A 15,477-nucleotide genomic window follows, 5' to 3' on the forward strand; every position below is an offset into this window, starting at 1 on the left:
TATAGATCAAAAGATCCCAAAATTCTCATGTTATAACACTCTTTTGATCTAAGAAAAATAAAAATATATCGTGTCCTAAGCTACCGACCACAATCATTTGAGTCTAATATGACATCGTTCTTGTCATCCTCTTTCTCAATGTCACTCAACCCCCATGCTTAGTATTATGATTTAGATTTAAAATAAAAGTCTTTTTAAGCGGAAGAAGGAAAGGAGGAGGAGAATAAAATATAAAAAAAAAGCAATAGTATTAAAAGACTTCAAGCAATAAAATAAAGAAATTAATTAAAAATAAAAATAAAAACCAGCTCTCTCCTACTTCCTCTCACTCCCTCCGATCATATGAGTCTCTCAAAACTCACAGTCATGCCGGTTAAATACTCTTATTTGATATGAATACGGGAATTATTCAACACGTGATTGAGTACATTATAGTCAGTGTGAATAATGTGTCCATTACCCTTAAGGTTTTTGCTTTTAATTTTCAGTCTTCTTTTTTCCACGCCCGGTTGTTGTTTCCGGCCGAATATATTAGCAGATTTTTGGCAGGAATCTGTCCCCCCCTTTTCGTGGCCGGCCCTCCGAACTGAAGAAACCAGGTACTCGTCCAAATGCAGCTGCTCACTGTTTCCCGTTCCTCATGACTTGTAATCTAAACCTGCGCCATATTTCCAAGCCTCAAGACGTCGCTTCCACTCGTACTTCGCCTGGGTTGGAAGTGTACTCAAAAAAGACCTTGTGAAATATGCAACAAGTGACAGTGAGATATACATTCTGCTAACATATTTACCATGACCATCGATAATTATTTACCTTACTACAGGGTCAGCAAAAGTTGAGAGAAACGTGTAGTACCCCAGCATGGAAAAATGTCCAGACCAGTCAAGAAGCACAGGAATTCCAACCTGAAACACGAGGAATTCTACCTGATAACTGAGACTGCTTACCGAGTTGTATAGAGGAATTTGGTTTACGCATTATCACATCAAAAACAAAAAACAGGAGTTCTTAACTCATTGATTACCTGCTTGAAGATTGATGGAATGATTTGAGGTTTAGTTAACATGACTAGGCCTAATGTCTTGGCAAGAGGTCCAAATTGTACAACATCCTGTCGCAATACACGCTTATATAGTTATAATCTCTCACACTACATCAAGTTCAGCCAACTTGATTCCCATTTCAAATCAAATGAATAAATCATAAGGAAAGAAAATTACTTGAAGAAATGGTCTTAGGACTGGATCCCCGAGCCTCTGAAGAAAGCAAGCAAAGAAAATTTAATAACAGAATTAAAAACTTACTCAACTGTGTTCCATATGGACAGTCCTACCTGCATGCTTTGAAAATTGGTGTAAAGGAGCTCATTGATGAAATCTGGCGGAACATTAGACTCTTTCTTTGCAGACATTGCTCTTTGAAACAACCATGAAGAACTTAAGTTGGGCTGCACTAAACAGATATTGAATCAAAATCAGATAATCATGAGAAGAAAGAAAAATCCAGGGTTACTGCTTTGCCAGTGATCATCAAAGACACCAACCATGTAAGGGTTCAGAAGCGACAAGTTGTACGAGTCAAGAAGATTGTCGCTCATTGCTTCATATATTCCTTTTCACCAATGAAAAAAGATGGATCCTATTAAGTTTAATCTCGTACTAAAATTTGCACAGGTTATCATTTTTTGGACACAAAATAAACAAAGCTCCCATGTAAGTGCATACCGTTTGACAACCTGTTGAGGTGCCTAGTCAAGCTTCCGAAACCACCAAATGAAACGGGTGATTGTATTCCGCTAGCATCACCAAACTGCATGAGAATCATTTTATCACACCTTCCCCTTTTGGTATTCTACCATAATCTATAGGTGGTTTTGTAAGGATATAAGTTACCACCTGTAAAACCCGATTAAAAGCTGCTGGCAGCGGGCTGTCAAGTTCGTCGTTCCCAGTTAAGAATTGAAAGGTGTCAGATACAAAAATTAATCGAGTGTATTCTAACTTGAGAGAAGTACGAGAATATTTCGCTTCTTTGGAATGTGAACAAAATCTCGTTGCAGTTCAAGCAATAGTTTGCATTATTACAATTTACCTGTCACGATATGTAGGAAAAATACCATATAGCACCCTCTGTATCTCCAAGTCATCAAGAGAGACTTCCTACAAATTATTTGTGCGTGGTTAAAACTTGAGCTATAAGGTGAAATGAAATAGCATCTGAACTGGAACGCTATTTTAATGTCTAGAATGGAATTGAATCAGGCCTCATCTGGAGGGTTCTCTAAGCTCGAGAGGCTGGATTAGAACCGAATAACACTAGGGATATTTAGTTCTTTGAACACATAAGTTCCATGTGATGCCCTATGAATGTTTAGAGATGCGAGACAATTATCGGAAGTGCAATGCTCAAGATCTTGGATAAGAGACACGAGGACGAACTAACCTGATACTCTGGCATCAATTTCCAATATTCTTCTAACAGTTCCTCTATCTTTGGCGATTGGGGTTGAGGAGCAAGATAAGTGAACATATAAGTTGTGCGATCTGTAGGACCAGAACCAGCTGGAAATGCCTGTGAAATGTTTAGATAGACTTGAATCTGATAAGCAAAACATCTCCTCTTGACATTACAAGCTACCAACCACAAAGTCAAGTTACCTCCCAAAAGAGTTGGGCTTCTGAGCTCCCGACCTTCCTTGCCAATGAACTGCTATATATAACATCACTGGTAGAGTTATTTGTAAATCCACGAGCACAGGATCCAACAACAACACAAACTCCATCTGGCTTCCTTCCGGATCTTATCTGCCAATTAAGCCATCAATGAGACTCAATTTTAGCCCGGATTGTCCGTATGCATTAAAATCTGCTACCTAAGTTTGACATCAAATAGACACAAGAATAAAAACTGTTGGTACATTGATACATGAGGATCAAGAAATTGTGATTAGGTCATCATTCTTTCTATAAATATAACTAACAGTGAAGAAGTTATGTGTTTATACTTTTACAATCTTCAAACTCTAAGGATTAGTTGCTTATTTAAAAAATGCACTCGTACTCCAATTATGCAGAAACATAGAAAACCGACCTGTTTTACAATTGGAGAGAAATTCCCCATTGCATCAATTATGAGGCGAGACGACAAAATCTTTTCCTCATTGAGTTGTAAGACCTGTTGAGAAAATTGCAAGAGGAATTCATGCTAGTCATTAGCTCATTAATCTTCAAATATCGTATGTGCTTATGCAATTGTCAAAATACATTCAACCTCTCGAATAATAGTACAATATGTCGTGACAATTTTAATCGTTTGTGTTTTAACAGGTTACTAGCATAATTTAGATAGTTTGTAAGAACCATAGTTGGCCTTTCTTGTAACATACAACTCGTAAAATTTAACGCACTAGAACGAACTATATGGAATTTGTTAGAAACTCACAGCTGCATCTTCATAAATGCTGATGCCGGAGACACTGCAGCCTTCAAACATGACTCCACCTAGAGAAGTAAAACGATTCTTCACAACCTCTATAAGCTTCACTGGCCTGTGATTATAGAAAGGGCGATTCAGAGTAAAGTTTTGAGTTGCAGAACCATCATTCTTTTCCTGTCATTGCTCATAATTCTATCGCTATAAAAAAAACTAATGCAATTTACAGGAAGAAGAGAACTCACGAAACACCAAGATTGAGAATATCTTCAACCCAGATATCACCCTTCCCCTCAAAGCCGCATCTGTTCTGATCAGTACATCAAATGCCAAGAAATAGTTGACATAAATAAACCACATAGTATGAAAGTTGATTGTGTAACACAACCTCCGGCATACTACTCATAAAATAAGCACTGTTTAGGTAGGGATGAACCCCTCTTAAATTTAGTTGATCTTACAAACCGTTAGAAATGTACTGTAGTCAAAGAACTTACAGGGTTGAATTTAGCTGCAGTAACTTCTTCAATGTCACCTTCTAACAGAACTCCGATTTCTACAAGTTCCATGAGCTCTTTCCTTGAGATATTCCATTCCTGTTCCCTCTGATCATTGATCACCAAAATATCCATAAGCAATATATAATACAGTACATTATATTCCAAAATAAACTTCACAGTACAATTTCTTACCCCCTTTAGCACATTTCTTTCGACAATCCCTACTCGAAGACCTTTGGCGCACAAGGCTGTAGCAATGAAGATTCCCAAAGTTCCACCACAGATTAACACATCAAATGTATCAACCGCTTTGTTAGCCAGATCAGAATTGCTAAAGAGTCCAGGAATGCTCGAAACCACTTTCTTTGGTTCTTCCACAACTACAGGATACATGTCAAAATCACCAACATTTCACCAATTTCGCATACATTTATCACAATCAAATACGAGAAAACTGATGAAATAGCATGCACTCCACCTGTTTGTGCAGAGCAAATAGTAGACCAAACTTGGTCCAGCCTCTTCAAGGCACTGTATGAATATGATCCACCAGCACCACCAACTTCCCCACTCACTGATATACTCTCCATTATCCTCTACACTCAAAATTATTAACTTCAAACAATCATTTACTCAGTTTCCATCCAATGATGCAATTCAAGCTTCCAAAACAACAAGAAGAGAAAAATCTGTGCATAAATTCTCTGTGCAGGACGTCCGCCCTTTATTAAAGAACAAAACGCGCGTAGATATTATCGAAGGAGATTTTTTTGGCTCCTTCCCAATGAAATAGGAATTTGTACATTTATGCCAATTCCAATTTGATATGCGTGCAAAAAATTCTCTTTACGTGTTTTTGATGAATTACTTGTCAATGTTTCAGACTGTGATTTGCAGGAACGAGGAATGACTCATTCAAGCAGTGTCCTTACCAGAAACATGTCAGTATATTTTGTTCGTGACAATAATATCGACAGATTGGCGATGACATATTCATAGTCTATCGTTTAATAAAGAACAGACGTCAGTTCCGTACCTGAACTAACACACGCAAAACAAAGAAACGAAATTTGGAACTTAAATACAAGGGGTACCTGAGTTCTGGAGGGAGGGGCCTGAGTCTGCAAGCAGAGGCATCTTCGAGCTCTTGCACTTCTTCTCCGAGCAAGTAGTGGGCCCTCCTTTGTGCTCTGAAACAATCCATTGACGGATTGAAGCTGAAGCACCACCATCACTCCTGAAAACTACGTACAGAACCAACTCCTCTCACTTCCGCATCTGACGCTAAAAGCATGTCATATCTAAAGTCGTCTGAAGCCCCAGAAATGTATCCGTCCCAGGACTCGACACGTTCACAAATAACGACCAAACCAACTTCTTTCACTTTTCATTTCTCGAAAAAGAAAAAGAAAAGGAAACTGAACTAGCCAGTTCCCGGTCAAATCTGTAGGTTGGTGCGGGTGAGGAAAAGTTGGTCACGGGTGTGTGACCGAATCAAAGTCCTTGTAAGCAGTGGTAAATAATTGGGGTATTGGATAAACCTTGGAGGAGGGGTTGGGGTTTTTGTTTCAGAGCTCTTCCTGCTTAGTCTCTCACTGTTCTCCTCTGAATTTGAAGGTTGCATCTCAACAGGTAAAATCCCATAACTTTCTCATCTGAATTTAATTTCCAAATTATGCTGTTTCTGGGTTTTGTTCTATTGGATGGAGTTTTTTGCTTACTGGGTTTCACTTAATTTGGAAGAAAAAAGAAGAAAAAAACAAATCTTGAGAATCAAAGTTGTATAATTTGTTTGAAATATGGATTAGGGATTAGGGATTTTAGTCCAAATATCTGATTTCTGTCATTTTGTGTGGTGCGTGTTGAGAGCGTGAATCATCATCGGAGAGTAAGCATTACATAATAGTTTAAATTTGAGCGTCTCCTCACGTTGCCAATTGATTTTGCGTTGGATGCTCACTTTCTAATAGAATGTTTTGGAGCTGTTAATGATTGCTACAATTAGTCGACGACATAGAATTTCTGGGGAAAATGTGAGATTTTGAGACCACCAAGAAGCAGCATATTGCTTACTTGTACTCTCTTTGCATTTGGGATTTGGGATTTGGCTATCCAGAGCGATTACGTTAGATCGAGATATCATCTTGTTGGTTTGCCTTTGTTGATTAATTGTGCAATGCCGCATTGTTAGCAGGCAATCAAGGCAGATAAGACATGGCAAGTGTGATCATGGCCCCAACTTTCAGCTCACTCTCAGTCAGCAGAAGTGGCAGAGATTGGAGCGAGCGGAGTAGTGCTAATGCACAACCTCGCGGTATGAAAGTGAAGGCAATGCGAATAGAGAAACCTCTGGAGGAACTGTACCAAGTAAGAGTGGAAAGAAGGGTGTCACAGGAGAGACTAGCACAGCTTGGAGTCTCGAGATGGTCAATGTGGAAGACGGGTAAGTGCAAGCTGCCGTGGGACTGGCAGGTGGACCAGCTGGTTTACATTGAGGAAGGAGAGGTGAGAGTCGTGCCTGAAGGCAGCCAGCAGTACATGCAATTTGTGGCAGGAGATCTTGTTCGTTATCCCAAGTGGCTGGAGGCTGACCTCTGGTTCAATGGTCCTTACCAAGAGCGTTACAGTTTCCGAGCCTATGGCGATGATTAGTATTGTTGAATTTTGTATTTCAACATGATATGTACGCTCTTTGGACTAGATTTGTAGACTTCAAGTTCGTATTTGATACTATTTTCACATGAACTGCAAACATTTTTTCTGCATCAAGTTCGCAACTGCTTAAACAAGATTTTTGACAGACCCATCTTCTGGTAATCCCTGAAGCACAAAGCCATGCTTCGCCGAGGACAACATTTGGGTCGCAAATCTCCGCCATACCTTTGGTGCGAAGCGTAGTTAAAGAGAATAGAAAGGAGAAACCGCAGCATCAAAGATCCGGGATAGAATAATTTCTTATTGAACAACAAAATCTACCATTTCTGGCATGATGAAGTACAAATTTCCTAAACAAGTATCAAGCCTACGGCTCTAAGAATGCAATCCGTAAGCCGGGACGGTGTCAAGCACCGGACTACGGAAACATTTCCGAGAGACAGAATACATTGCTTTGGTTGAAAATTGAAACAGAAACAGAAACAGAAAAATGTAAACTTTTCTCACCATTATACAACAAATTTGATCATCAATCTAACATGTAATAATCACTCATCCCTATAACAAATTCTTTATATTACACACACCTCCATGGCTGTAGAGGGTACAACACTCTTTCCTCCGATTATGACTGATTAGGGAAAACAGAATTTGTGAGTCGCGAGGGTCTCAACTCAACCACCTGAAGAAGCCCGTGGTTTTGGGTTAGTAGCAATGGCAACGGAGGAAGTAAATCTTGAGACAAGCACAGCCTCATTGCCCAAAGCCTTGGAGGCAGCCACATCTTCTAACCGTTTCCACGTTGATTCACGTTTCTCCTGTGTTTCTTTCTCTTTGGATTCATCTTCTTGGAAGCCGACCAAGCACTCATCAAAGAGTTCTTGATCAACATCTGAGAATATCTTTTTCACATTCAGTGTCAAACTCTGAACAGCTTGATTCCAATGACTCCGTGTGTTTTTCTCCAGGGCTGGGAAGATTATTGGCAGAATCACTTGGCGATTCTGTGTGATCAAATTTCTTATGTGATCGTTATTCCACAAAAACAATGCACGTTCAGCTACCTGCCAGTGGAAAGCACGTTAAGACAACTTCACATCAAGTAAAACTAAAGTGACAATCCAAATTTCAGATCATTGTAATGAACCATACATATATACCAAATCTTGCACACCAAAACCATTTGCTGTCCAGTTTCCTAAATAGTAAATACCAAATTGTATCTACGTAAGAAAAGGTACTTAAATCAGAAATTCACACGGACTACCATGAACAGCAGAAATTCTTATCACCATCAACCTACTGTGCGCCAGCAAAACTTACCAACAAATGACACCTAAAGTTCTCAACTCAAATGATTTCTAATCTTCCACCGCCATTCAGAACCCATATTGCTCTCCAACTCAAGGGAAATCTCAACTTACTACTTTGTAAAGCAAATATGAAGTTGTTCATTAATGCACCATTATACTTAGGTGTAACTTGGACAACCCGTCTAAACCAATTTTGACAACTAGCACATCACCCCGGTTCCAATGAACCTGAACCACAATCTGAAGTAACCCAACAGTTCTGACAACGGGAATTCTATAATTGTCACTCAACCAAGTGGTGCAGATAAAAAATGCAAAGCGATTTCGTGAACAAGTATGCAAAAACTTGATTTGAAAGGAAAGACACAGAAATTTACAGATTTGTTGAAGACAAAAATCTCCAAAAAAATCAAAAGCCTCAAGCTTTAACATATCTAGTACATCTCACAAAACCAACTGGGTGACCAGTTCAAAGGGCAACCGTATGAGAATCTATAAAATTCATCATGCTGAGAAACATTACGCTGGAAGAAAGACATTGAAAATGGACAGCCATCAGAAGTATTATTTGAAAAGTACCTGAAAATGTGAGCTGTTTAGGCAGTTACCAATTTGACGGAATAAGGGGACCATGCAGCGCTGAAATTCTGATGGCTGTGTAGCTTCCAGAACCTCTTCCAATTCACCAAGGAACATAACTTCCTTTGAACTATTCGTTATGGGCCAATACTTCAGCAGTCCTCGAATCACTGTATCTGCCAGCTTGGCATCTTTCTCCACAAACTGACTAATGCAATATGAGAGTTGCTGATGGTACATAGATACACACTTGGGCTTGTGAAGAGGAATCAAGGCACGAACAAGGAACAGCTTGTGCTCTTCCTTCAAAGGCAAAGCAAAACCATTGATTATGCTGCCTAAGATTTCAAGCAATTCCGCAATCCCATTGTGCTTCTCAGTCTCAAAAATGAACCAGAAGAAGATGTTGTTAATGGATTTCCTAATGAACGGTCGATGCACCATGAACTTCCCATAAATGCGATGGAGAATCGTCTTTAAGTATTCCCTCTCTCTTTGGTCCTCAGAGTTAAACAAATCAAGCAACTTCAACACAAACGAATGATCAATATATCTTTTAGCTAGCTTGGCATCGATCTCTGGAGAAGCCACAAATCTTAATAGACATTCATACACAATCTGCAGATGAGGCCAAGCTGGTTCCAACATTTGGTCCTCCTCGTCTTGGTCATAAATTTCAGGACCCTTGTTATCAAGATTGGAAGACGAAAATGTACGAAACAGATTGGTCGCCACCATCTTTGTAATCTCTTGCATTGCCACCTCATTGAACTTCGATGTTACTGATGAAATGTAATCTACAAGTTCAAGCAAAGTTTGCCTCTTGACGTCCTTCTCCTTGAGATTCTTCGAGGGATCATTAAATTCAAAAACCACACAACACATATTCAACTTCTTAATAAAATAATTCTGCCTTTCTGAACTTGGAACATCCTTGAAGCTCGGCAGAGCCTCGTATGCACCCGCTGACAACAAAGGACCTGCTTGAGTTGCAAGGGGAGCTGATTTCTTTGAGTGATTCGATTTAACCCCGCCTGAGGAGTGCGCGGTAAGAACTCCATTGCTCGAACGAGAATTGCCCGAACCCAAATTCGAAAATTTTGACGAAGAAGAGCTCGATTTTGAGCTGTGGGATGAATTTGGGCCATTCCCATTTGCCCCTCCGTCACTATACGCATCGCTTTGCGATGATTTCGAGGGTTTCCGAGGTATTTTACCCCATATATTTTTTATCATATCTACAAAACCTTGACCCTAAACTTCTGTAAAGACTAATCGAGCTTTCTAGCTCAGAACCGAATTCAGATCATTGGCATTCCCAAAATCCAACAATCTAATCCACACGAAAGGTCACAATTTATGAACAGAAACAAAAACGCTATCAGAGGAACATGCCCTTGCCCTAGACGATTCATCCGGGCACGAAATCCTCATAATTCCGGACAAAGAATTCAAATTGAAGGGAAAAAATTGTGGGTTTTGAACAGATTGAAGAGATACGCAAGAAAAATCGACTTACATTGACTGCGTAAGCAAAGGGATCCGAGAAAGTGCGAAAAAACGTGTGAAAATGTGAAGGAAGACCTGGAAAAATCCGAGCCGCAAGTCTGGAAGTCGGGTCTTCAGCTGATAAAACCCCACAATTTGAAGAGAGAGAGGCAAAAGGGTAAAGCCAAAAGAATCATAGTTTTAAAAACAAAAAAAAAAAAACGGAAATAAAATTGTCTGGTTAGATATAAATACAGCGGAGCCTCAACATTTCTCTGCAAAATGTAAGCTCCTCTCCGTAAAAAAAAACTCCAACTTTGCTTTTATCGTTGTTTCGAACTTCCGATGGAGAAAACGAAAGTGGAAGAAAAACAATTTGGGAGAGTTGCTATTTACACAAACGTCCTTTAACCGTTTAACCTGTATTTTATTTTATTTTATTTCTAAAAATTGAAAGAAATATGTCTTTTGTTTATAAAGTGAAAATAAACTTGCATAAAATATAGGAGAATAAATTGGCAAGACTAATTTTAGTACGACTGGTCCGAACATGACAATTCTCACATCTTTAATAGAACCACATGTGATTGAGTAGAACAAAAAACGAATAAATTAGGATTTAAACGCGTGGAAGTCCATTAACGAATTTAGTCCAAAAATAATTTTTTTATTAAATGTTCGTCAAATACAAAGATAAAAATATACCTTGACGTGTGCACATTCTTCTTCCTCGTGTATCTGCTGACCCTCTAACTTCTTATATAAACTGCAGTTGTGAGCCAGCTTTTGAAGAGTTCCTCGCGGTCTAGGAAAGTTTTGCGACAAATTCTTAAAACCAAGCACCACCCGTTGCAACCGAGCTCCTCCATATAAGATCTCAAGGTCAACTCCTCGACGAGGAGAAGGTTCACAGTCAAAGTATATTTTTACCCTGTATTTAACGGATATTTATCGGAAAAATTACTTTTAACCTACATTTGCCAAAACACTACACGAAGATTCAAATCCTAATTTTCTACCACAGAGCTATTTTCGATTGCCTTATCACCACAATCACTGTTTATCCAATTTTTTGTTTTTAGTCGTAATGAGCACAGTTTATCCTATTAGGCCATTGTTGAAATTATCTTTTCTCAGTAAAAGTGGATCACTTTATCAAAAATACAAATATTAAATCCAACATAACCTGTTATTTTTTAGTACAATGAACAAATATATAGTATAAATAGAAAAAAAAAATTAATATAATATCTATAATTATATATATATATATATATATATATATTAAATAGCTTGGTTGGCCAAGATAAGAGACTTAATCATCAGCTTTGCTGGCCAAGTTAGGTCAAGATGCCTCTTTAGACATCTCATGACTCTGTCTTCCATTTGGTCTCTAGATAGAGAGAGAGAGAGAGAGAGAGATTTTAGATAATGTGTACCATAGTAGCATGGTAATAACAAAGACCAGAGAAATGTACCAAAGATGCGACTCGACGTGAATCCAGAATTTGATTCTTCAAAATCTGAGACATGCACAAATAACATACAGCAACAGTTAATTATGCAGGTTGACAAAAGCATGCGGTTATGATAATGGCAATACATGATGATCCTCAAACCGGTGGTTAAGTAGCACATTCACACGCCTGCGTAGACGGTCGATCTTGAGGGGGAAAATGGCATGAGCAGGGAGAAAGCAGGCTGATAGAATAGAGCTCAGCTCCACCAGCCAGTAAGATCAATCCAGTGGCAACTGATGTGTTTACAAGGACAAAGGGCGAGCGCAAACCCACCAGTTAAGTAAGCCAAATGGGGTTGTTCCAGTTACTCCTGAAACTGCACCCGCCATGCCTTTGATCAACATATGCAGCTCACTTTTTCTCATACCCAAAGACAGACAGCGAAGCAAAAGAAAAAGGGGAGAGGAGGGGGGTGATTCAAAAAACTAAAACTAAAACAGTTGCCATTGCATGCAATACTGAGTAATGCCAGCAATAAACACATCGCCACAAATCCAAGGTTCCTCCTAAATGTTTGGTTTGATGTGTTCTCATTTGTTCTGTGCTCAAATATGATTTTGATGTCTTGCAAGGACAACATAGAACACAAAGTCATTGCCTATGTCTAGCACGCATACAAACATTCAAAAGCTATAAAAAAAGGCCTTTGGATTGTGCAAGCGCAGTATCTTCTCTGCACTGTACATTTCCACAACACACAACACCAGAGCTAATGCCAAAGAAGTCGGATACCTCCTCACTAAGCAGCCAAATCAAAAAGTCACCTCTTCCGGCGCTTTGGCTCCACCTAGAACAAAATTCAAAACAGAAAACACCATCATTGTTAATAAGATATGATCCTTCACTGACGCAAGGAAAGCAAAAGGATGATGTTGATATGAGCTCAACAAAATTACATCAGAAACAGTCAAAACAATTTACTTAATACTCTGGTTTAGGCTTCAGAGAACTAAATGTGCCATTTTAACAGCATTACCTAAAATTAATTCCAATAGTTAACAGAGTATCATAATCACTATCCATAAGACCTCTCTCTCTCTCTCTCTCTCTCTCTCTAAACTTTAAGTTTTCTTTATCCACTATTTATTTCATAGGTTGTCACTGAATCATCTAACATTTTTGGCTAAGGAAAACCAATTGTTTTAGGCAAAGACAACGTCTCCAGCATTCCAATTTTCAATCTGCATTAACTAAGGAAAAATTGAGTAAATAGTGACAAAAGAAACAAACAAACACAAATTCTCTTAGTCTGGACAACTGCCTTAACCGGGATGCATTCAACAACATTTTGGAATTGGATGAACAAAACACACAGAATTTTTACCTTAGCCTCAACAGATGATGATACCGGGAATGTGTTCAAGGATCTTTTGGCATCATCATCAGATGAACATTCAGAACACAAAAAGTGCTCCAACTTTTTTGCATCTTCAATTGTCATACCCATACAAGAGGGATGAAACCTGCAAAAGATGAATGCAAAACACGAAGCATGTTTGTTATTACCATTTACAATGCCACCTTAATTTAATTGAGAACACCAACATTTAATTACGTCGCCGAGGCAAAGGCATTGTGATGGTAAAAAATTCCATCAGATAGATTGTGGACCTAAAATGCACCTGTCAAAAGTAAAATATTCCACTATCTTTGAAGTGTTTCTTAACAGCAACCAACCAATTTTCTGTTGACAGTGCACTTCATCTGATCTTATATTGCTCGAGTAATATGACAGGCTCATGCAAAAGTATCATAAGTAAAGGTTAAAACAGAAAAAGAAAATCACAAGAGCCAGCTTAAATTTTCAATCCAACTCCTATTGATATAGATATTGTCATCATTATTTCCATTAAGAGTTCCGCTAAAACCATTAATAAATATCCATTGAAATTTAATACCCTTCCTAAGATCAAGTTCTCAAGCATCCACCAAACAACTATCAAACTTAATAAACCAAAAGAAGACCTTGTACAATAGACACATACCATGTTAAGCATAAGCAGACATTTATTGCCTTAAATTCGGCAAATTAGAAGGTTCGAGATTACTGGAAATGAAGGTAAAAAGGGAAATCAAGTGAGTCCCCCGCCCCAACTCACATTATACATGGTTTTAAAAAGACAAACGCATTCCATGTATTGAGGGCTACTGAGATTGAGCCACAGTGCATATGTTTTGAAACCCAAATATGGTCAATAATACCTGATATTTGCTATGAATTAAAACTCTTCATGGAACATTCCACATGCTTCACTAACTCCTATACAATAAATGAAGCTCAATGTGTTTGCCATCGAGCAATCTGAAAGTTTGACAAACATCACATCTCATCATCTGCAATACCTAAGTAGTAATTGAATTTAACAATCATCACCTTCACATTCTACAAATGGAGTCATATGGCACTAGCAGTCACGATTTCCATTTTCTATTCTACACAACTACTCATCAATAAAGCTTCTAAAAGAAAATTGCATACACTTGATGATTATTGAAACAAAATGCATACAAACTTTGAAATGGATGAAAAATACCAAGCACAAAACAAGAGAGTTACCAGTCCTTGCATCCCTCACATTGCACCATAAGGTCATCCGGATTGTATGGCATCTCACATTTACAATACCTTCCAACACAATAACCAAAACCGAATAATTTCAAAAATCAATCATTAGATTCAATACCAATCATATATTTATCGGTCAGCGTTTGTGTGTGTAACAGATATAGTACAAAACAAAAAGAACACATTGCTTACACAGCCACACGGTCTGGTGTGAATCCTCCTGTGGAAGCCTTGTACTCAAATCTACAAAAGTAATCCTCAGCTCCCACATTCTCAAGCTTAGTGTAGTTCTTGAAGGAGTGCACTGTACACTTCCCTTCGATTGTGTGTGCACTCTGGACATCATAGTGGTCTGATAAAAATAGCTCCTTGGCCCCATGGAACTGTCTTCTTCCTCCAATTGATTCCTCAGGCCGATAATACCATCGAACCCGAACCTTCACATTGTTTCGGTGGTCAGCTTCGAGCTTCTCCACGCGTGCCACATATGGAGGCTTATCAGTGTCTGACGGCCGCATTAGCACACAATCACCAGCTGACCATTACAACATCAATTGAAATATCAATGCCACACAAAACAAAGAAACATTAACTTAACTTCATAACAGTTGACAAAAAACCGAGTCTTTAGCACCAATAATTTGAAATACTATGACAAGTTTTGGATTTCCAGAGCTCGAAATTCAAATTTTGAATCTGGGTTTTACAGATAACTTCATATATATATATATATATATATATATATATATATATATATATAGGTAAAGATCGAAATTTTCGCTCTCTGAAATCTAGATTTAATAACAAGTGAGACGATTTCGAGTTTTTAGAAGCTAAACTTGAAAAAATAAATTTTGGGTTTCTGTCAGAGAGAGAAAGAGAGAGGATAGTTACGTCGAACGATTTTGTTGGTCCCCTTGATGGTGTAAGAGTCAAGGTCCTTTTTTCCGGGCTTGGTCTTGGCCATGAATGTTGAGCAGCTCAACTTCTGCGATTTCAGACAGGCGGATGGCGGCGGAGACACGGAAGCCGGATTTAGGGAAAATGTTGGAAAAATGAGGCGAAATTGTTGTATGAAAGTGATGAATTTATATTAGGGTTTTGTGGATTAGATGGAGGGCTTTAGAAGGTAAGGGTTTAATGGCAAACGGAAACCCTAGAAATTAGAAGGTTTGGACAAACGGGGAAAGAGGGGAGGAGAAGATTTGGTCGGAAAGAGAGAGCGCTTTTGCTTGGATGGATGCGACTTGCGAGGATGAACAGAATGGATGGCAATAGCATCATGTATCATGCATTCATCATCACCACCATCATCATCCATTCTTCCATACATTCATGCGCATTTTATATACTAAAACAAAATTATGTCTTGCTTTTCTTTTTCTTTTTACTAATAGTGATGTCATCTACAATCGTCTGATGAC

At 38.6% G+C, this 15,477-nt stretch overlaps 4 protein-coding genes across 10 annotated transcripts; 1 reads left to right on the plus strand and 3 right to left on the minus strand.

The window, feature by feature from the left end:
• Positions 1 to 367: 367 nt before the first annotated feature.
• Positions 368 to 5,295, minus strand: LOC103954962. 6 transcript variants are annotated; one of them, XM_048578174.1, is made up of 18 exons: positions 5,027 to 5,294; positions 4,411 to 4,528; positions 4,125 to 4,312; positions 3,930 to 4,037; positions 3,678 to 3,742; positions 3,442 to 3,547; positions 3,091 to 3,174; positions 2,658 to 2,804; positions 2,443 to 2,571; positions 2,092 to 2,159; positions 1,896 to 1,929; positions 1,725 to 1,809; positions 1,544 to 1,611; positions 1,334 to 1,447; positions 1,221 to 1,256; positions 1,025 to 1,111; positions 814 to 926; positions 368 to 735 (listed from the first exon to the last, which is right to left on the minus strand). In XM_048578174.1, exons 1-18 carry the CDS (start codon positions 5,162 to 5,164, stop codon positions 639 to 641), a joined length of 1,785 nt encoding a protein of 594 aa, XP_048434131.1. In that variant the 5' UTR covers positions 5,165 to 5,294; the 3' UTR covers positions 368 to 638. The 6 variants fall into 6 exon arrangements, 4 of the variants coding, with proteins under 4 accessions (XP_048434131.1, XP_009365089.2, XP_048434133.1 ...); XM_009366814.2 differs by having other exon boundaries at positions 814 to 905; positions 5,027 to 5,293; XM_048578176.1 differs by having other exon boundaries at positions 4,411 to 4,547; positions 5,027 to 5,151.
• A 124-nt stretch (positions 5,296 to 5,419) lies between these two features.
• LOC103954963 lies at positions 5,420 to 6,697 on the plus strand. Of its 2 annotated transcripts, none has more exons than XM_009366815.3 (2): positions 5,420 to 5,564; positions 6,127 to 6,697. In XM_009366815.3, the coding sequence occupies exon 2, from the start codon at positions 6,147 to 6,149 to the stop codon at positions 6,582 to 6,584; it is 438 nt and encodes a 145-aa protein (XP_009365090.2). In that variant the 5' UTR covers positions 5,420 to 5,564; positions 6,127 to 6,146; the 3' UTR covers positions 6,585 to 6,697. The 2 variants fall into 2 exon arrangements, with proteins under 2 accessions (XP_009365090.2, XP_009365092.2); XM_009366817.3 differs by having other exon boundaries at positions 5,431 to 5,564; positions 6,124 to 6,697.
• A 171-nt stretch (positions 6,698 to 6,868) lies between these two features.
• On the minus strand, positions 6,869 to 10,537 carry LOC103954964 (serine/threonine protein phosphatase 2A 59 kDa regulatory subunit B' gamma isoform). Its single transcript, XM_048578178.1, has 2 exons — positions 8,480 to 10,537; positions 6,869 to 7,651 (listed from the first exon to the last, which is right to left on the minus strand). Exons 1-2 carry the CDS (start codon positions 9,713 to 9,715, stop codon positions 7,262 to 7,264), a joined length of 1,626 nt encoding a protein of 541 aa, XP_048434135.1. The 5' UTR covers positions 9,716 to 10,537; the 3' UTR covers positions 6,869 to 7,261.
• A 1,376-nt stretch (positions 10,538 to 11,913) lies between these two features.
• LOC125474429 (chromatin remodeling protein EBS-like) lies at positions 11,914 to 15,374 on the minus strand. The gene is made up of 5 exons (XM_048578179.1): positions 14,948 to 15,374; positions 14,246 to 14,588; positions 14,045 to 14,113; positions 12,812 to 12,950; positions 11,914 to 12,274 (listed from the first exon to the last, which is right to left on the minus strand). Exons 1-5 carry the CDS (start codon positions 15,018 to 15,020, stop codon positions 12,248 to 12,250), a joined length of 651 nt encoding a protein of 216 aa, XP_048434136.1. The 5' UTR covers positions 15,021 to 15,374; the 3' UTR covers positions 11,914 to 12,247.
• Between the last annotated feature and the right edge of the window lie 103 nt (positions 15,375 to 15,477).

Source organism: the organism of the source record quoted next, unplaced genomic scaffold (genome assembly GCF_019419815.1).
Source record: "Pyrus x bretschneideri cultivar Hongxiangsu unplaced genomic scaffold, Pyrus_bretschneideri_v1 Contig12, whole genome shotgun sequence".
In the NCBI taxonomy this organism is placed as follows: domain Eukaryota; kingdom Viridiplantae; phylum Streptophyta; class Magnoliopsida; order Rosales; family Rosaceae; genus Pyrus; species Pyrus x bretschneideri.